General features: G+C 45.8%; 1 protein-coding gene across 5 annotated transcripts in view; it reads left to right on the forward strand.

Annotated features, from left to right (window-relative positions):
• The window catches only part of Fhod3 (formin homology 2 domain containing 3), a 412,222-nt gene that overhangs the window by 38,482 nt on the left and 351,342 nt on the right, over positions 1 to 22,398 (forward strand). For all 5 annotated transcript variants that reach the window (XM_038330720.1, XM_038330721.1, XM_038330722.1 and 2 more), the window contains exons 2-3: positions 1,470 to 1,576; positions 16,269 to 16,333. In XM_038330720.1, coding sequence (XP_038186648.1) covers positions 1,470 to 1,576; positions 16,269 to 16,333 — 172 coding nt within the window. The remainder of the gene's footprint in view (positions 1 to 1,469; positions 1,577 to 16,268; positions 16,334 to 22,398) is intronic.

A 22,398-nucleotide genomic window follows, 5' to 3' on the forward strand; every position in this document is an offset into this window, starting at 1 on the left:
AAATCTATGCCCTTCTAGCCCCAATGTATTGTATCCATGCTCCTTGGCTCAGATGATGATAGTTTAAATATTAATCTTGTGTCTTGGGTGTAATGGGGAGGCTGGTGTGCATCATGGCATCACTTTGGCAGTACGTTGGCTCCTTTGGCATCTTAGCCGCTATGCACACCACACCCCCAAGGCAATCTGTCCCAGGATAGTCAGTATCACGCCCCCAAGGCAATCTGTCCCAGGATAGTCAGTATCCCAATTTGCTTCTCACCCCCTGGTTGTTCTGCACATACCCCACATGTTCCTCTTAGAGGACTAAAGGCCCATGTTCACCTCTTCTTTGTCAGTTGAGAGATTCACTGGCACACCATGCATAGGGGTTTGCTTACCCCTTAGTTAGGGGATCAAGTTGGTGACATTTGGCTAGGAAACAATGATAGTCTTCTTCTGGGTGGGGACTTGGGCGATATTATGGAGGGTTTTGGCATCTCTGCTGAAGCAGTCACTGGAGAATAAGCTAAGGAAGAGCATCCACTGCCTGGCAGTTGGTCTATGTGTGTCTTACTCTGATCTACGGTCTGTCTGTTGTCCCGCTCATTCGATGACACTGTATCTCTGAGGGAAGGAAGCCGTTCTGTGTTCTTTGGTGCTCTGCCTGTGTCCGATATACAATTTTGTTAAAATGGTAGTTCTGAAGTGCTGGCAGTTAGTGTGCCTGGAATGTGAGGAGGAGGGTGGTGGGGTCAGGCAGTTAGGCTGAGGGCTGAGGATCTGTTGCCATAGGCTGGGAAAATTGTGGGGTTTCCTGTCGCTATTTGGGGCTTGACACAGAGCACGCTGAGGCAGATCCCTGGAAGGCCCTGATGACCACGAAAGAAGGTTCAGTGTTCACTGAGACTTCTGGGAATAAAGCTGGACATTCCAAATGGAGCTGATGAGTCCCAGTGGCCAGGACTACGGTTGTGACCGTCAGTACACATTTCCTCCCTCTTCTCCTGCCTCCGCCCCACGGTACTGCGATTTCAGCCAGGAGCCTCCATGCTTGCCCGCAGTTTTCAGTTAGAGTCTTGACTCACCAACTAGATGAACAATAAGAGCTATCCCGACCACTCAAGGAGTCAAACATGACATGGTATACTTGGGTTTTCTCACAATATTAATCTGAATCTTTGGCAAAATAATTTTTAAGTGTAGGTAATCATTCTAAATATAACAAAATGCTGGTAATTGCCACTTCAGAATCTTAACAACGTGGGCCACTGCCAGCCGACGGACAGATGCTTCCGTCTACTTGCACCAGCTCTGCTCCAGTATGCTTACACTACGGTTACACTTAGCCCTCCTTCAGCTAGGCGTCACAGTTCAGAGTAATGCTTGTTTTTTTTTAAAAAGCCTATGGGGGCAACTTAAGGTGCATCGATGGTACCTGGTCCCCACCTGAGGAGATTACTGGGACTAACTCCTTCCTTCTCTCCTAGCTCGACGACTGTACCTTGCAGCTGTCCCACAATGGTGCCTACCTGGATCTGGAGGCCACGCTGGCGGAACAGCGCGATGAGTTGGAAGGCTTCCAGGATGACACAGGGTAAGCACAACCATTGTCCCTGCACACGGGTCCCGCTTACTGTCAGCGTTGGTATGCAAAAGTCTTAAAATGCTTTGGAGAAATCACCTTGGCTTTGACTTTTACTTAAAGTCCTCCAAGTCCTCATTGGTGACTGTAGATCTTTGTCTATCTTGAGGGACTTGGCTCCTTGTGGGTCAGCTGGGCTTAAGAGAAGTTTCTGGGACGAGCGAATTGAGCACACAACATTCTCTTTTAAGGGATTTTTAACCACAGTAAAACAAATCAACATTCTCTAGATTTTTGGTGGATCAACAGCTGTTTTAAATACTGTTTCCAATAATTTAGTTGATAATTTAATTTTCTTGGCAGGCATCCTGGTAGTTTTATAGTATATAATTTTTTTCTACCCATTACAGCGGGCAAAATAATTATTAATTAGGTTAATTAGCATAAGTTATTTCTTAGCCTACATCTGGATTGCACAATATTTCAGATTGCTATACTGAAAGATAGGGTAATGTTCATGAGAAATCAGAGATGTATCTAGAAAGTGAAGCCTCTGCTGGACTACACATGCAGATAACCATCCTTCCTGTGTCCACTGAGATACTGATAGAGCCATCTGACGGGGCTGCCTCTCTTCCTGTCCCTTATCTACCTTGAACCATGGCCACACCACACAGCTCTGTTTGTATCACCTTCCTCTTCTTGACCTTCACAGAGTTTCTGATGCTTCCCAGGTCATTCTTAGCTGATGTGATCCAGTGTTCAGAGACCCCCAAAGCTATCTGATACTCTCTTAGCCAAGCTAAGAATGTAGCCAGGGGAATACTAGCTGAGAGTATTGATTTTTCAAGCAGAGTTTGAATAATGGGGACACATGGGAACCTTTCTTGTGTGACTTTCAGGTAGGTCCTGGTTCCAGTGTGCCCCGAGTTCCTGGGCTTCTCCCACATTTGTAGCCTTCATAGTTCAAGATAAATATTCCCCTACTTGTCCCTCTTCGCTTCTGGTTAAATTCCATGACTTCAGAACTCACCTGTCTAAATAAATGCCTGGCACCTGACATTTCTCAGTACTCCGTAGCCATTTTTAAACACTGGAGGATGGTGAATGGCAGAGTCTCAGAATGAATTCCTAGGTGACATGACTGGTTCATCAAAAAGGTCAACGAACTCTGTAGGATCAAGCAAACTTCTCTGAAGATATCCTGTTGTCATCAGAGTGGCACAAGGCCACACAAATAGTGTATGGGCAAACTCTCCAGGTGCCTCACATTCCACTCCAGCGACACAGCCGCTCATTGGCATGACTTTCATTCATCTTTAGGCTTTCCTGTAGCTCAGGCTGGACCTCAAACTTGCACTATAACAGAGAATGACCTTGAACTTCCATGCTTCTGCCTTCACATCTCAAGCACTGGGGACTGAACCTAGGGCTTTGTGCATATCAGACAAGCACTCTACCAACTGAGCCACATTGCCAACCTTCACCAGTATTTTAGAAATGGATATTAAAGGATTATGGGACCAGTATATTCAGGGGGAAATTCCATTGCAATAACTTTTGCCTATTTCTGACAGTGACATCCCATTGTAGACCTCAGAATACTGGCTAGAACGACAGTCTCATCGCATGCCTTCATGGCTCATTGATCAAACAGACCCCAGCAGTGTTATGAGTAGATCATTGTTGACTTGAAAAATGTCTCTAGTGGAGTAATGCTTAAAGTCCATGTCCTGCCTGACTTCTTTTTTTTTTTTTTAAACAAAAACTTGAATGATTTGGCAGCGCAAGAAAAACGTGCTAATGTATTAGGTGACTATATTAGAATAGAGGTCAGGGGAACGGCTGGGTGGTGGTGCACGCCTTTAATCCCAGAACTTGGGAGGCAGAGGCAGGTGAATCCCTGTGAGTTTGAGGCCAGCCTGGTCTTCAAGAGCTAGTTCCAGGACAGCTAGGACTGTTACACAGGGAAACCCTGTCTCGAAAAACAAAACAAAACAAAACAAAACAAAAAAAGAATAAAGGTCAGGGGAAAAGAACACATGGAAGCTCCTTGTTTACAGGATCTTTTGAATAGTTAGTTGGAGGATCTAGTAATTGTTGGAATTTGGTTGTCTCCATTTTTTATTGGAAACAACTGAGGGTCAGAAGTTAGGTTACACATCCCAGGCAGTAGAGCCAGGAGGAGATGGTGTGCCAGGTATACACACAGTGGGACTAAGTTCAGAGTCAGAACCGCTCTGCTACCCCAAGATCTTATGGCAAAGGCACTTCAGGTCCTACACAGCATGACATCTGCAGCTGTGGTGATATGAGGTTGGTTCATGCAGTGACACTAGTACTGGTCTGAACCACCTCCCTCAGTGGGAAGAGCTCAGTCTCACTGCATCTGGGTACCAGAGTGATGCTTAAAGACCATGTCCTGCCTGACTGTTTTTTTAAATAAAAACTTAATGATTTTACAGTGCAAGAAAAAAAAAGTGCTAATGTATTAAGCTATTTGGACTGAGGGCTGCCTTGGAGATTAGTAAGGCATACATATTGCTGCATCTGTGAGTGAATTTATAGGCGAAGACCCTCATGGGAGTCAGATGAAATAAAAGGGGAAGGAAGAGAGATACTGCTAGCACAGATATCCTCTCTCTCTGCTCCCTGTCCTCCATGGTTGGAGCTTCTTTGCTTGGCCATGTTCTCTCGACCACGATGGAATAGAAACCCTGCAATCATGGGCCAGTACACATCCTTTTTCTCTTAATTAGGTTTTCTCAGGTGTCACAGTGATGACTTCTGACCAACATAAGATGGGATCCCATTTCTGTTCCCTTACAGCAAGGGATACTGGGAGAATGGGTGATAGTGCAACAAGAAAGGGGCTCAAGACATGGAAACTTCAGACCGAAGTAGATAGCCCCAAAGGTGATAGGTGGGAACACACTTGACAGATGTGTCCCAAATTCACCCCATAGGCTTGGGATGTCTTTGAAATGGTCTATCCCTTGTCTTTTGTAACATACCCAAGATGGAGTGTTAAAAAGAACAACAACACATCTGATCTCTTAGTGTGAAGCTTGTTTGTCCTGGGTCTGGGCACCAGAAGGCCCAGTAGGATAGTGGCCTGGAACATCTGGGCCACACTGTTCCCCTAGCAGGAGAATTGCTATCACTGAGCCTTGAGGTGCTGGCCAATCCCTAGTTGCTGAGCAGCAGGCAGCTTTTGGCAGAGATGGTACCTGTGTCCTTTTGTCCTGTCACCTGCACTTGAGCCTCTCCTGGTTCCTCCCTTAGGTGTGTGACATTTGGCAAAGTTTATGTGACTGAAGATTCCTATGTCCCATGGTCAAGAGCTACAATATAATGTTTCCTAGTTAAGACCTGACCTTTCGAGGTGTGAACGTGGACACAGAAGTACTATTTTTTGCATAAGTTATAGGAAGATGGTCTAAAAATTAAAGTGAATGAAATTGTGGCACTTTTCTGTGGTGTGTTTGGAGTGAGCTCCTTTGCTAGAGGAATCATCTCTTTTGTTCCTGTCCATTGCTTTTGGTTCTTTACACCAGACTAAAGATTAACTCACTTGTTGGGAATTACCACTTGACCCTAGCTAACTAGGGAAGAGGAGAAAGACCTTCAGCAGAGAAAGGACAAAGCAATTATTATATGAACAAAAGCGAGCAGGCCTCCCAAGGCCAGAGAAATCAGCAAGCATGGCACAGTGCAGTGGAAACAGGCCTGGAGCCTCCAGATTGTTCCTGACTCTGCTATTGGGTGACCTTGGGCAAACATTCTTCTGATAGAGGTTCACAAAGTGAAGATATTTATAAAATGTACTTACAGAGTAAAGATACCTGATACTACTTTCCTTCTTGATTACAGGCACTCTGCTGGGTTTTCTGTAACCCCAGGAACGCAGCATTGGGTAGTGGCTGTGTTGGGTGGTTCTTGCAAGTTGGACACAAATTACAGTCATCTGGGAAGAGGGACCCTCAGTTGAGGAACTGGCTCCATCAGATTGGTCTGTGAGGGCATTTCCTAAATTGTTAATTGATATAGGAGGGCCTAGCCCATTGTGGGTGGTGTCATTCCCTGCCAAGTGGGCCTGGGCTATGTGGAGAAGCAGCTCAGCAACCTGGAAGAAGCAAACCAGGAATCAGTGCTTCTCCATGGGGTCTGCTTCAGTTCCTGCGCCAACTTCCCTTGATGATGGGTTGTTACCTGGAAGAGTAAGTTGAAGTAAACCCTTTCCTTCCTGAGCTAACAGACTGAGCAGACTAAGACAAGTGGTTAGGGTGTTGGTCCTTATATCTCACCATGTGCATCCCAGGCATGGGGCTCAGGTAATCTGGCTGGGCAGTGAGAGCCATCTCAGCTATTCTGTATAGTGGCAACTGCTATGGGATAGCCCTCTGTATGCTGTGATATCTTGTTGGTATGCAATGTTTTATTACCATTGCTTAATAAAGACACTGCTTTGGCCTGTGGCAGGGCAGAATAAAGGCAGGTGGGAAATCTGAGCAGAGATATATAGAGAGTAGGCAGAGTCAGGGAGATGCTATGTAGCTGCCGAAGGAGACAGATGCTATAACCTTAGTGGTAGGCTACAGCCTCTTGGTGATACACAGATTAATAGAAATGGGTTAATTTAACTTTTAAGAGCTAGCTAGGAATATGACTAAGCTATTGGCTAAACAGTGTTGTAGTTAATATAGTTTCTGTGTGATTATTCGGGTCTGGGCAGCTGGGAACGTAAGCACAGTCTCTTCTTACAGATGGCTTTATGGTTAATGTCCTTGCTGTGTAATCATGGTATGTAACTTTTCCTCTCTGAACCTCTTATGAACTTTATAAAGATTGATAGTACAATCACGACCTTGTATTGTTTCTAGGTGAAATATGGTGTTGTATATAACACAGTAAGCTAGTCCGTTTCTCCCTACCCATGCTTAGAACTCACAGTTGTGGGCAACTATAGCCAGAATTTGGAGTCATGGTACACTGACATGGATGACTCAGAAGCTATGGCCATGTAGGGCTGCTCAAAACAGCTCTTAAACTGTGGGTTGTGACCCCATATGGACATATATGGCATGTGGAGGTCTTGAAAATTTTGGTAGCAGCAAAAGGTTTCTAAATGTGATGAAAATTTATTAAAAATAAAAAGGTACCATGAGTTCAAGATGTTTCTCGCATGGCTTGCCTGCGCTGCATGTCAGTGCATCTTTAAAAATGCTAGAATTATATGACTACTGCAGAATTGTGTGGCCCATTGCCACCTGCCTGCCTGCACAGGAGGAAAGTGCTCTTGCAAATAAAAGGACAGCTGGGGTGAGTTTAGTAAGGGCTAAGTGGGGTGGCCCAGAAGTCCTGCTCACCAGCTCTGGGAAGCTTCTTATACACGTTATCATCCCAGCTTCAGAGCTCTGCAGGATGGTCTGGAATTGTGGTTTTTTTTTTGAAGTAGCTAGCTGTTCCAGAGATTGGATGTTTGCTTAGGGACCCTCTGGCTAGACTCTCCGTCTCTCAGAGATGACATGGCCACTTGCAGTGCCTTAACAGTACTCTTTGCATATCCACCTCAGGCCTGGGCCCAGGCAGAGTGATTTTTATCTTTAACTGAGTCCAATGTGCAGCCCCAGCTGGGCGAACTGTAGTGTAGATCCGTGGTTCTCAGCCTTCCTATGCTGTGGCCCTTTAATACGGTTTCTCATGTTGTGCTGACCTCCAACTGAAAAATTATTTTCGTTGCTACTTTATAATTATAGTTTTGCTACTGTTATGAACCATCATATAAATATCTGTGTTTTCTGGTGGTTTCAGGCTTCCCCTGTGAGGGGTCGTGACCCACATGCTGAGAAGCACTGGTGTAGACTCGGTGATAGGTTCAGCTATCTCAGAAGCCTGATTATGAAGGCTTGGGGTTGGGGTGGATGGAAGGCAAGGCAGGCCCTGGTAAGAATGTGGAGTAGATGCCAGTGAGATGAGACTCACCATGGAGATGAGAATGAGTGACCCAAACCTGGAAACAGAGGACTGGAGCCTGGACCAGTGGAAGGAGAATGGGAAGCCATGACTCACACATGGACAGACTCATGCTTGCATAGAGGTGAACAGAATCATGCAGCTGTCCTGTGACAGGAGGGGGGCAGTGTACCAAGAGGGTGGCTATGCTGAGAAGGGGTGAAATTGTGGCGTGTGGGGGACTTGACAGAGGGGAGAGGTACTTGCCCATGGTAGTCTGAGGTGAGGCAAGAGGATGGATGGGCCTGGAGACAGATGAAAGGAATGAAGCCACAGAGACCCCTGGGAGGTAACCAGCATCTGTTAGAGATGACTGAAGACAAGCGACAAAACAAATTGGATTTATCTAAATTAAAAACAGTTTCTCCATTAAAAATATATTTAATAGATGGCATGGAATAAGAAAATTTGTAAATCATATATCTGTAAGTCATATATCAGAATATGTAAAGAGCTCTTGCAACTCAATAACAAAGTGTTAATTACAAAAGGGGAAAAAGTTCGAATAGGCATTTATTCCAACAAGATACACAAATGGCCAAGAAGCATGTGAAAAGCTGCTCAACATTTTAAGTCACTGGGGAAATTGAAGCCTAAACCACAGTGAGGTCCTACTGTACACCTACTGGCATGGCTAGAATCATAGTAACAGATGGTAGCATGTGCTGAGGGGTGTGTGGTGAAACTGGACACCCAAAGCACTGCGGTGGGAATGTAAAGTGGTGCAGACTCTTTGAGCAACAGCCTGATGGTTTCTTAAAATGTTAAACATAAGTGACCACACAGCTCAGCAATTCTACTTCTAGATATATCCCCGAGAGATGAAGCACTTGTCCATGCAAAGGTCTGTACACAGATGCTTTCTGAGCTATTATTTATAATAGCCCCAAAGTAGATGGATCCCGAATGCACATTAGCTGAAGAATTTGCAAAGCAAGTGGTCTGTGTGTGCGGTGGGACAGCGCCAGCATGAGAAGAAACACGTTTGATGTCAGTGTGGGTGTGCAATGTCCCCCACAGGCTCCTGTGTGTAAACACTGGCTCCCCAGTTGGTGGCTCCGTTTTTGGCAGCCCTGGAGCCTTTGGGAGGGGGTGCCTAGCTGGGGAATGAATTCTTGTAGGGTGGATTTATACCCCAGTCTTACTTCTGGCCCAGTAGTTCTCTGTTTCCTGGTATGTAAAGCTGTGAACCGGCAGCCTCCCATTCCTGCTGCCACTGTCACCAGCTGCCCCCACCATCTTGCTTATGTGTCATTAAGTCATGGGCACAAGTAAGTTTGTTCTGCTGCAACTTGCCAGGGGTGGTCCTTGTTCTAAGTCTTGCCAGGCATTTGGTCACAGCAATGAGGAAAGTAACACTACATGTCCCATTCTAGGTGAGCATCAAGAACAAGTGACTGAGTGAAAGAAATTTGACGCACAGGTGACATACTGCAAGAATCCATCTCTATGAAATGTCAGAAAGGCAGGTCTCTAGAGAGCGGGTCTTTGTTAGAGTTTCTATTGCTGGGCTGAAACACAGTCAAAAGCATTGGGGAGGAGAGGGTTTATTTGGTTTATACTTCCACATTTGTAGTCTATCATTAAAGGAAGCAGGAAAGGAACTCAAACAGGGTAGGAACCTAGAGGCAGGAGCTAACGCAGAGGCCATGGAAGGGTTCTGATTACAGGCTTGCTCAGCCTGCTTTCTTATAGAACCCAGGACCACCAGCCCACAGATGGCCCCACATAATAGGCTAGGCCCTTCTACATCAATCATTAATTAAGAAAGTGCTCTACAAAGCCGTGTGGTGGTAGTGAATTTCTTTAATCCCAGCACTCAGGTAGCAGAGGCAGGTGGATCTGTGTGAGTTCAAGGCCAGCCTGGTCTACACAGTGAGTTCCAGGACAGGCTTCAAAGCTACAGAGAATTGGACAGAGGGCTGATCTCAAAAATGTATTAAGAACTCAAGAAACTAGACATCAAATTACCAAATAATCTAATAAGAAATGGGGTACAGATCTAAGCAGAGAATTTTCAGCAGAAGTATTGCAAATGGCCAAAAGACACTTAAGAAATTGCTCAACATCTTAGCCATCAAGGAAATGCAAATCAAAACGATTCTGAGATACTGTCTTACACCAGTCAGAATGGTTGATAAAACACCTAAGGTATCTTATGCTGGAGAGGATGTGGAGTAAGGAGAATACTTCTCCATTGCTGGTAGGAGTGCAAACTTGTACACTTTGGAAATCACTATGGCAGTTTTTTAGAAAATTGGGAATCAGTCTACTTTAGAAATACCCAAAGGATGCACACTCATACCACAAGGACATTTGCTCAGCTGTCTTCAAAGCAGCATTATTTGTCATAGCCAGAACCTGGAAACAACCTAGATGCCCCTCAACCAAAGAATGAATAAAGAAAGTGTGGTACATTTATACAATGGAGTACTACTCAGCAGTAAAAAAAAAAAAAAACCTGATATCTTGAAATTTGCATGCAAATAAATGGAACAAGAAAAAAAAATCCTGTGAGGTAACCCAGACCAGATAGACAAACATGGTATGTCCTCACTCATAAGTGGATATTAGATGTAAAGCAAAGGATGACCAGCTTATAGTTTACAATTCCAGAGAAGCTAGGTAACAAGAACCCTAAGAGAGATATAAGATAACCCTAAGAGACATGGATCCCTCCTGGGAAAACTGACGAGATCTCCTGAAAAAATTGGGAGTATGGTGGGGAGAAGAGAGGGTGGAAGGAGAGGAGAGAAGGGGAGGGACGAGAAGAACATGAGGGAATGGGATGCTCAAAAAGGGGGAAGGGCAGAGAAGGAGAGAAAGAAAAGAGATATCTTAATGAAGGGAGACATTAAAGGGCTAGTGAGAAACATCGCACTAGGGAAATTCCCAGGAACCAACAATGATGGCCCCAGCTAAGACTCTAAGCAACAGTAGAGAGGACGCCTAAACTGGCCTTCCTCTGTAAGTAGATTGATAACTACCTTGATTGTCATTGAAGAACCTTCATCCTGATGGAAGCAGATGCAGAGATCCAGAGCTAGCACTGGGCCAAGCTACTGGAGACTGGTCCAAGAAAGGCAGGAGCAATAATATTAGCAACGGGGTCAAGACCATGATGGTAACCCACAGAAACAGCTGACTCGAGCTAGTGAAAGCTCACTGACTATGAACTGATAGTGGGGGAACCTGCATAGGACCAAACTAGGCCTTCTGAATGTGGGGGACGGTTGTGAGGTTGGGCAGTCTATGGGGTCACTGACAGTGGGACCAGGATTTATCCCTACTGCTTGAACTGGTGTCTTGGAGCACATTCTCTTTGGAGGGATACCTTGCTCAGGCTAGATATAGGTGGGGAGGGCTTTGGTTTTGCCTTGAAGTGAAGTTTGACTTTGTTGACTTCCCATGGGAAGCCTTACTGCTCATTCGCTCCTGGCCACCCAGACCCGAAATAATCACATAGAAACTATATTATTTGCAGTATTCTTTGGCCAATAGCTTAAGTGTGTTGCTAGTTAGCTCTTATATTTATTTCTATTAATCTGTGTATTGCTACTTGGTTGTGGCCTACCGGTAGGTTCTGTCCAGCATCCAGTGTCTGGTGTCTGTCTCCTGCAGCCACTACATGGCTTCCCCTTGACTTCACCTACTCTCCCTCTGTTTGGAACTCTCACCTGGCCCTATTCTGCACTGCAGTAGGCCCAAAGCAGCTTCTTTATCCACATCAGAGGAGTGGGGAATGGGGTGGAGGGAAAGGTGGGAAGGGAATGGGAACAGGAATAGCTATGTAAAAAGATAAAAGATTGTATTTAAAAAATTCTTAAAAAGAAACCTTGTCTCCATTAAAAAAAAATGCTCTCACAGCTGGATCTTATGGAGGCATTTTCTCAGTTGAGGTTCCCTCATTTCAGATAACTTTAGCTTATGTCAAGTTGACATTAAACTAGCAGGCACAAAGGGGGTTCATTTCCAATTCCTAGAATTAGATGTGGGAGTGAGGAATGGCCACAGATAGGCATGGGGTTTCTCTTGGGGTATGTGGGGAGCAGTGACAGTTAAAAAGTTAGGCTGTGGTGATGAAGAGACCTCTGTATATTCAGACACCATGCTATTGAATTATATGCTTGCAACAGGTAGATTTTATGATTCCTGAAGTGTACTTCATTAAAGCTTAAGAATATGTTAATGCAGGGCCATAGAAGAAACACTGCACTGGTCACTGGGTGCAGGGAGAAGGCACAGCTTTTGCAATGAGAGGGCAGTGAAGCGAGGTACAGGGGCTGCTCAGGGTTTCCCTGAGCAGTGTCCAGGGTTCTGAAGGTGGTGGTATCTTCTGCTCGAGCACATAGGCTTGGTGTTTTGGTCACAGACATGTACTATGAAGCATCTCCCGATAAGTCTTTATATCTGGGGACGACTCATGTCATGTAGTAAGGTAGGTGACCCATCCATCGTCAGAGCCCAGGACACTCAGGGCCACGCACAACAGGTGTACATATCATCGTCTGTGTTAAATCCTTTGAACTTTAATTGAATCCAAGAGTGTATCAATGACACACTGTCACGGTGGACTCTTGGGAAGTCAGTAACATGGGCGATGGAAGAGAGGAAGAGAGGAAAGACGTGATGTGGGAGAAATGAGGAATGGCAGAGAGAACGGAACAGACTTCACGGAGGGGACAGACAGGCGTTAGAGCAGACAAGGAAGAGGAAAGAACAACACTGTGACTGTTGATGACAAGGATGCCACCTCACATCAGCAAGCCTTTGTCACATGCCAGGCATGACCTCTGCACAGCACCTGAGCTCCAACCATCACCAACAATCTTCACATCCTCAGCAGGAAATTGACTTGTTAGTGACCCATTTTCCATAGGAGGAAGCTGGGCTCAGGGAGGTTAAGGCACCTTTGGTGCTCACCCAGCCGGGTTTAGCATCCTTTTTCTAGCTTCCCACTCTCCTAGGGGACACAGTGTCTGTCTGGATGTGAACGCAGTGATGGTTGGACCTCTGACTTGAGCTTTGAGCTTCTGAACAACTCAGACTTAGGTAGCTTTATCCTTTGACCAGCAGACAACTCATTCAAATTCCTCTTCAGTCTCTGAGCCAGGGTGCCCAGTGGGTCTTACAGTGTTGGAAGCTTGTTAGGGGCTGTTCTCCCTGAAGACCTCCAGAGGGGCCTGCTCCTGCTTCTACAGAATGTTTACATACCTCCTTCGACCCTCAACTGAAATAGTAGTTTATATTTTCTTAAATGCCTGGAGGCCAGCGTGGGTGTCATTTCTACTGTTGGCTGAAAACTACTGAAGGCTGGCTCTGGCCTTTCATAGTTAGGCAAAGAAAGTCCCTGATTAAGAGGAACTTGGTAAGCCATAACAAGGCCCTTTCTGGTTTTTTCTTGTGAAGATGTTCTCTTGAGAGCTGGGAATGTAAACACAGGTTTTTGAGAGTTTCAATGACCCAAATGAGAGTTCTTTCCCCAAGGCATAAGCATTACAAGTGTTTTCTAAGAGGCCAGGAACTTGCTGGAAGCTTAGGGCTCTGACCTTCACATCCCTGGCATTTGGGCCTTGATAGAGTCTTTTTGATTCCTGTGTCTATTCCGGATGGTTCCCTGTTGTCAGTAGGAAAGGGATGACCTTGGGTGTGGCCTGCAGATGGGAACACTGGGATTTGGAAGCTGGTGATGGTCCTTGGCATGGGCCGCACTGATAAGAGAGGAAGTCCATTGCTTCTGGAGCCACAGGCCTCACACACTGTCTTTGCCCCCGGGTCCCAGGTTCTGGTACTTGTTCATGCCCATCTGACTCAGCAGCTGGGCAGTGTTCCACAGGTGTGGCAGCTGGGCAGTGTTCCAACATGTGGGTGGCAGGGAGCTCCTGGGGGGCTGTGTCAACCTTCCGTTGATTTGAATCTTGGAATATGGAAGCCCTGTATAATTACATGCTGAAGTCTGCACTAAGGTACTTCAGAGAAGCACAGCTATTGAATCTCACCTCTCTTCTATTTCTCATTTATCAGCTCCCCACTGCTCCATGCTAGCTTTATTTGCATTTGTAGATAGTATAGAGTTTGTACTTCTTTATAATATTTCCACACACACATTTACTGCACTTTGATTGTATTTATCCCCTCTGTTACTCTCCTATAGCCCCCTTTCCTCCCCACTCCACATCCTGAGCCTGCAGTTTCATGGTCTTTCCTACCCGGCACAGCTAGACTGCTTTGGTATCTTAGCTGCTGTGAGCGCAGCTACGAACATGGGTGTGTAGGTCTCTCTGTGATACGCTGACTTGGATTCTTTGGGGCGCATTCCCAGAAGTGCTGCTGCTGGATGTATGGGCATTCTACTTGTGGCTTTCCGAGCTTTCATAGTGGCTGCACTCAAATTTCCACCAGCACTCAGTGAGGCTTCCCTTGCTTGCGCTCTTGCCAGCGGAGAGGCTTGTTTTGTAAGACATTGTGACAAGACTCAGATTGGTAGGTGGGTCAGAGGGCTGGCTGTTCAGGTAAGGACCGATGCTGGAGAACCGAGTGGAAAGGCGGCAGGCCAGGCCAGCTGCTTGTGGCTGCCCGTGGGAATTCCACGTTGCTCCCTTAGAGCAGCAGGCAGTGGTGCGTGCTCTAGTCAGTCTGTGTCACCAGCTCTCCAGTAAGAGAATGAAAGAGGGGACACCTGCCTGTGAGGGGGCTGGAGGAAGGAGACAGGTGCAGGTGAAGTTGGTTAGGTTGGGGCCAAGCTCAGTTATCCTACCTGTGAGACTTCAGCGATGGATTGCAACTTTTTCGAGCCTCTCTTATCTATAAAATGCACAGTACTAGAAGACAAAAACCTGTGTAAAGTACTCAGGGCTTCATTTGGAACATACAGTCTATGTGTCTCACGCACATTAAGACTACTGGGACCTTTTTTGTGTGTGTTTGAAATTTACATTTATCGTGTGTGTGTGTGTGTGTGTGTGTGTGTGTGCATGTACACATGCACATGTCACAATATGGATGCAGAGGTCAAGAACAACTTGTGCTGTTTGATTCCCTCCTTCTAGCACATGGGGTGGACCTTGGGTATCAAACTCAGGCCGTCAGACTTGGCGTCAAGTGCCTTTGCCCACTGTACCGTCTTGCTGGCCTGTAATTGCTACCTTCTGAACCCAGACTGAAACACTTCATTTCTTGGGGAAAGATACCCGGATTTACTTTCTTCTGAAAGCTGTAGTTATAAAATTAAAGAAATGAAGGTCTGGGTAGATGGAATCAGAGTTAAGAGAACTCACTGCTTTTACAGAAGACACACAGGTTTGGTTCTTAGCGCCTTTATGGCAGCTCAAACCACCTCAACACACCCTCAACATGCTTCCAGCCTGTGCCTCCCCAATGCACACAGGACCCATCAGTTGTAGGGCCTTGTATACATGGACAGATAAAGACCCAGGTGAACACAGAAACAAGCTGCAGATGATGACATTGCCCTTTAAATAGACTTTTGATTCTGAGTATGTGAGGGAGATGCTTGTATATCTGTTTATTGCTGCACGATTCATAATGAGTAAGAAATGGAGCCAGCCAAGGTGTCTAGAAGTAAAAAGCTAGAGAAAGAAATTCAATTCTGCTGTGAAGAAAAATGACACTATGCCATGCACAGGCGGCTGAAGGCTGGAGGCCACCACATAGCTTCCTAGGACTGTGCGGCTGTTTTCCCCCTTTCCTTTCTAATAATAAATTTAAAGCATGCTCACTCTTCTTTTCTGGGCTCAAAAATAAAATATATAATTGATGCAGTCACTACTTGGGCTCCATCACACTACTTGAGATCCCACACAACCAAGACTGGGATGCTGAAGGCATGGCTGGATTCTGCTATAGGTGAGGCCCCAGGAGAAGGGATGAGGATGGGAAGAGATTTAGCACAGAAAGACCTGCCAGGCTTCCTGTTTCCGGACTGTTTGCTCTCTCAGCTTGCCTTCAACGGCAGGCTTCCTAGAGTTCCCTAGTCTCAAGGCCCTTGTTGCCTGCATGCAGCCAGGATCCGTGATCTCTCCCACTGCACATTTTATGCCAAGTCAGTGCTGTTCTATCTCTGCATACAAGGGCCTACCTAGGACAGGCCTGGTAGGAGTGGAGCTGGGGAGGTCCAGGTCATTTCTCCATGCCTGGAGACTAAGGAGAGGAAGATTTGAGGTGAAGTAGCAAGTACGCATGTTGCCAGGGTCAATAATAAGTAGCCTGCAAGTATCTGTGGTGGATTCCATCTTCTTGTAAGAATTTAAGGGAGAAGCCATGGCAGCCTTGAATTGACACACTATTCCAGATGGTAGGATATGTTCCCCTTTCCGATATCTGTAAAACACAATTTAAAATAATCATGGGATTGGGTGAGCAGATTGTGTTGTTATATTCTAGGGATTTCAGTTCATATGCTCAGATTTAAAAATCTTCCCAACGTGGTCAAGCAGGCTCCATAGACTCTGGGGAATTGGGCTTGGTGATAAAACATGTATACGAATCTAGAGGTGCCAAAGTTCCTCATTTTTTTGTGATGTGTTATTTCAGGTCACATTCTTGTGTAGAGTAGGTCCCTGCTAATTGGGCAACTGTTTTAGGAGGTGTGCTAACAATGCTCAGTGTTCAGGTTGTTGGGTGCTGCCGCCTCTGCTGACACCTGTGTTTTCTTTCCTGTCTTTCTTAGGCGGGGCAAGAAGAACAGCATTATTCTGAGGACACAGCTATCTGTGAGGGTCCACGCCTGCATTGGTGAGTGGCATCTGTGGCAGGCATGCATGCTGTCTGCTCTCAGTGATCATGTGTGATGGGAAATGACACAGAAACCGTAATTGTCATGTTATCTGCTTAGGCTAGCCGTCATGGGTTTTTGGAATTTTGGGAAAGCCACTTCTAACAATCAGTTTTGAAGCCCTGTTTATTCCTGCTTCATTTGCTATTTTGATTGTGACTGGAAATGAGACAGCTTGAGGTCACTGACAGAGATCATTCTAGAAGTCATGAGGTTCTTCCTGGTTTGTCACCAGTGAGAACCTCTACCCAGCTGAAGCAATCCTTCATATGGCTCCTTGAAGCTTGCTTTTGGGGAAATGGAGCCTGAGACGCCAGGTGTGGTCAGGTGACTGGAAGGAAATCTTGGGTCAGTGGAGAGTTCGGGAGCAGAGTGCCATGGTGCTCTGTCAGCTACTTCTCATGCTGCTGTAATCAGATACCTGGCAGGAAGCAACTGCGGGGTGCAAAGGCTTTCGTTTTCGTTTTTGTTTGTTTTTGGCTTACAGTTTGCGGGACTACAGTTCTTTATGGCAGGGAAGGCATAAGAGAAAGAGTGTGAGGCAGCTGTCACACTGCACTTGCAGTCAGGACACAGAGGGATGAGTTCTGGTACCCACTGGCTTTCTCCTTTGTGTTGAGTCCTGGACCCCAGCCTTCGGGATCGTGTCATCCACATGCAGGGTGGTCTTCCCCCATCAGTTAAGTCTTTCTGGGAATAGCGTCATGAGCATACATACCCGGATTTATATTTTACTGGAGATTCCAATTCTAGTCAACTTGAGAGTGAAGATTAGCTGTCACAGAGCTAAGTAAGCAAGGTATTTGTGGTTCCACAGGGCTTACCCGTGGATATTGGAGGACCACTGGGTCATTCCTGCACTCGCTGGTTTCCCCACCGCAGCCATGGGTTCACTAGGAAGAAATGGATTGTACATGCCAAGAGAATGACCTCACAGGAATAGTAGATTCCTTCTAGTACTAAACCAGGGGAAGCAAGAATTTAAAATCATAAAAAGAAAGAAAACAAAGTTTACTGTATGCATTAACGATCTCATATGTGCTTAAGTTTGCTTTTATTTGATATTTGCTGTGGTTTTCAGGCTTCCTTCAATCAGGGGAATATCAGTCATGCTGCTGATGCTGGCCTGTACCAGAAATAAAGGATTCATAAAAGGAATGGAAGGAACACTTTCTGGTCCCTTCTCGTCCCTGATGGATGAGAGGGCAGATGGACACTAAGGGGAATTTATGTCATTTTACTTTGGTGTGAGATTCTAGGAGTGATGGCAAGTGTCAACCTTTGTAATTCTCCAAAGCAGAAATGATTGTGTAGCTGACTCAAACCTTCAGGGGCTAAGGGTTATTGTAGAGTGGGTTGTAATGTTTTTTGGAAACCTGGAAAGGTCTGTGGGACATGCATCATTGACCATCTGCAACTGCTGTAAGAGAGTATGGCGCTCACATGAATACTGACTATATTGCATCGATCAGTTGTTTCACATGCATGAAGTGTGTCTAAAGACAAATGCTCTGACCCATCCCTTTGTACACATTTCTCCCAGCTTTTACCCCAAATCAAGAACAAGCTTAAGCACATTCCAGGTGTGAAATAACACTAAAGCCCAACATGGGAAAGTAGCCGACACCTCCCCCACTCCCAGAGACTTGGGACATAGTGTGAATGGACTTTCCTGGGGACAGCAAGGCAATGGAAAGTTGACTTTTATTACAGTGGTCTGGCTCCAAATTTGAAGGTGCTAAATCCTTTTTAGAAAATGTGTTTGTGGGCAAGGGATACAGCTCAGCTGGTCATGGGCCTGTCTAGCACCCAAAGGGCCTTTGGTTTGCTCTCCACCAACATATAAACTAAATAGGGTGATGCACACCTTTATTCCCAGCACTTGGGAGGTGGAGGCGGGGGGATCAGAAGTTCAGTGTTGTTTTTGGATGCTTAGAAAGTCAAAGGCCAGCATGGGATACACAAGATTTTGCCTATAAACAAACCAATACACTCATCTGCCATATAAATACCATACCAAATGGCATAACATATCATGCAACATAAATTATACCAAATATAAATACAACCAAACCAATATAAATACCTAAATATTTTAACCACAAAAATTTTCTAAACATCTTTTGTGCTGTTGGCTACTTCTTGTTCGTTCTTCTATAACTGGTGGGGATCACATGCTTTGTTCCACAGTGTGTTGACCCCCAGTAGCCAGTTCAACCCATGTGGTGTGACTAGGATATCTCCACTATAATGCCCGGAGGGTTTAATCAGTTACTGGTGTGTGTGTGTGTTGGGGGGGGGGGGGGGGGCTCTCAACCTTCCTTATGCCAATTTGCCCTGGTTATTGCAAGCATCTAATTTGATGAAATAGTACCTAAACATTTGATCAACTGATTGTGGATATAAAAAGTCATGGCTTTAAAAATTCACTGACTGTTTTGGAAAAGAATCAAAATTAGTCATTACAAAAACATTTAAGTCAAGTGTGAGCAAGGCCGTCCATGAAAGGTGAAGGGTGTTGGAAAACAGATGGATTCCAGTATTCACAAACGGTTTCAGCTCTTACTTCACCTCAAGGGAACTGAATCGGGCAGCCGTAGACCATGCTGCCAGAATGTTTCATGCCAGGAGACTCATGGGGAATTCTAGTTTGTGGAACACCTATGTCTGTGTCTCTGCAAAGGTAAGAAATGGTACTCAGCCCCTGGAGTGTAAGCGAAGACAAGGTCTCGAGGTGCACAGGCACAGCTTTGAACGGATTTTCTCTTTTTGCCAGTCTCCATCATTGGTCGCCGCAGGCCCAGAGGGTTTGGATGGATAAACTGATGCCTGAGACAGTAGGTTTTCTCTGCGTTGAAAACCATCTTGCTGGGTCCATTTTTTCCTTTGGTGAGATCTACAGTAGCTTCATTCAGACACCATTTGAGTGATACCGTCTGGTTATGTATAGAAAGTGGAATGAACGCATCTCCTCCTGAAGTGTCCTTCCCATTGGGACTTAACCTTTCCCTTTCCAACGCGCCGCATTTGATGGTATTTCTTCATGAAACAAGACAGCACAGCACAAAACAAAGCAAAAATAATGAACAAAAGCTGGAGCAGCCTCCAGTTGAAATGACAAAGGAAAACAAGACAAGGGGGGGCAAACCCTTTCATATCAGTGAAGTCCTGGTTTCTTCTCAAGATCATTTCTACTCATGGCTACATGAGAAACAGACTCATCCCTGAAGCTGTTGACTGCAGCTGCCGCCAGAGGTACAACATGATACACAACCCTCTGAGAACCTTGCTTTGCACCCATGGTAGTATGGAAAGGACCCACGATCAGCTTTTGTCCCGTGGGTCTACAACACCAGCAAGCCAGTGCTTTTCTCACCCCACCCCGCTTCCCCTTCATTCCCGCTTGTCTGGAGTGGGGAAACGCTTCCAGTCCAGGGCGAGCGCTGATGAATTAGAGGTGACGAAGGTTTGGAATTATCCAGCACTAACTTTGGAAGCCTGTGCCCACAGGGATAAGTGTGGAGCCCAGCCTTTAAGGTTAGCAACTCCGCAACCCTGACAAGAACCAAAGGCCACAGGGGCTCTGCTTTGATGGTCCTAGCTAGTCTCTGGGACAGGTCTGTCTGATAGCGTAGGAGTTGCGACATGTTTGGCAGGAAGCTGGAATAGGAATTTGGTATAGAGAAGCCCCAGGCTTTTGTGCCTTTATAATCCTCCTTGCTATGACTTTTCTTTTGTATATTTTTAGTATGAATGCCTGATGTAATAATGTATTACAGAAAAACAATGCATATATTGCTGTTTTAATTCAGCTTCGGTCCCTAAAGAGATAAAAACATTGTTTCCATCTTAGGCGTGAACCTATAGATCTAAATTAAAAAAAGAAATCTCTGATCAGCAGAAGTCTACATTTTATGAAGTTAGCAGAAAAAAAAATTTTGATCCTGCCAAGGATCCTATTTCAAGCCTAGAAAAGTGTTCCAAGGGACTGGCTCTGAAGAGAGAGCTATAGGAGGAACAGAAAGAAGCCAAGGAAGTGCAGGGTCAGGGTGGAGTTCAGGATGGAAGAGAAAAAAGTGTAGCTGGACACAATGGTATACGCCTTTAATTCCAGCACTTGGGAGACAGAGGCAGAGGCCGGTAGATCTCTGTGAGTTCAAGGCAGCCTGGTCAACATTGTGAATTCCGGAGCAGCCATGGCTGCATGGTAAGACCATGTCTCCAAAAACCAACAAGAAGCCATGTGGAACTTGTGAGACCCTGTGATGGTTGATCTCATTCACCAATGTGGCTGAATTTAGAATCACCTGGAAGATGTACCGAGCGTGTCTGTAAGAATGTTTCCAGAGAACATTAACTAAAGAGGAAAGACCGCCTTAAACCTGGGTGCTACCATCCCACAGCCTTTGCAGGGGTAGAATAAAAGCAGAGTGAGAAGTCAGTTGAGTGCCAGGATTCCCCTTCCTGCTTCCTGCCCCACTGAGCTGCGAACAAGCAGCTTCTCCATTCTGGCATTGACAGAGCCACCTGCAGCCACGCCATGGTGGACTGGTTTCTGCCAAACCATGAACTGAGTAAACTTTCCTCTTTTAAGTTGCCTCTTATTTGGTCACAGAACTGGCAAAAACAACTGATACAGACCCTGAAGTTGACGTGGCTGGGTTTTCTACTAGCTGCCATTTTTTGCTTGGCTTTAAGTCTTTTTTTTTCTCCCACTCTTCTGAAGTTGGTCTTGTCTTTCCTTTAAGAGAAGTCAGTCCAGTTGATTGGTCCCGGGGTGCCCAGAAGTCCCATGCTTACAAGTGTCCAGCACTGAATCAAAAGGGTGGCATTAAACTGAACATGCTAAAGACTGTCGGGGTTTATAGCTGCAGAAGAGCAGCTTGGCACCAGGTTGTCAGTGCCATTTTCCCAGTCTTTGAGACAGTTAGGTGGGGGCATGGAGATGGAGAGGTGGGAAGAAGCTGGCAAGCTGGCTGAAGCAAGCAGTATCTGCATGAGGTTTGTCACACTGCTCAGAAGGCCAAGTCAGAGGCATAGGGAAATGTAGGCAGAGACTGCTCATTGGTTTCCTGGCCTCCCGGACGTGAATGATCACACAGAAACTGTATTAATTACAATAGTATTTGGCCAATAGCTTATGCATATTTCTAACTAGGTCACTCTTATACCTTAAATTAACCCATTTCTATTCTTCTGTGAATCACCACAAGGCTGTGGCCTACTGGTAAAGGTTCCAGGGTATCTGTCTCCTCTGGCAGCTACATGGCATCTCTTCGACTCCGCCTATTCTCTCTACATCTCTGAATTTTCTGCTTGGCTTTATTCTGTTAAGCCATTGGCCGAAAGCAGCTTCTTTATTAACCAATGGCAATAAAGCATATTCACAGCATACAGAGCATACAGAGGGGAATCCCACATCAGAGAAGCGTTAAAAAAAAAAAAAAGAACTCAGGAGAAGGCCGTTCCACCCACGGGTGGAGAGAAGCGCTTAGTTTCCTGCAGTTGAGGCATCGTCTGTGTACAGAGTGCAAAGAACTTCCCTTTTCAGGCTGAGCCATGCAGCTGTGTGCATCAAGCGTTAGCACTGTGACAGTAGTGAGCTGAAGGGACGTGTGTGTGCATGCATGTGTGCGTGCGTCTGTGTCTATTCAGGTGTGTGTGGAGGTCAGAGAACACTCTTCTGTGTTCCTCAAGTGTCATCTGCCAATTTTGGCTTTGGTTTGAGATGGGTGTGCTTCCACTGACCTGAAACTTACCCACTGGACTAGGCTGGCTGGCTGGTGAGCCCCAGGGGCCTGCCTCTCCCAGAGTTAAGATGGTAAGTGTGTGCTACGAGGTCTAGCACTTTTGAAAAATGAGTTTGGGGGGGGGGCTGGAGAGGTGGCCTAGTGGCTAAGAGCACTTGTTGGTCTTACAGATTACCAGAGTTTGACTCCCAACACCGACATGGCAATTCACAGCCATCTGTAACTCCAATTCCAGGGGATTTGGCACCCTCTTCTAGTCTCTTGTGGGTACCAGG

The sequence above is a fragment of the Arvicola amphibius genome, chromosome 5 (genome assembly GCF_903992535.2).
Source record: "Arvicola amphibius chromosome 5, mArvAmp1.2, whole genome shotgun sequence".
NCBI lineage: Eukaryota > Metazoa > Chordata > Mammalia > Rodentia > Cricetidae > Arvicola > Arvicola amphibius.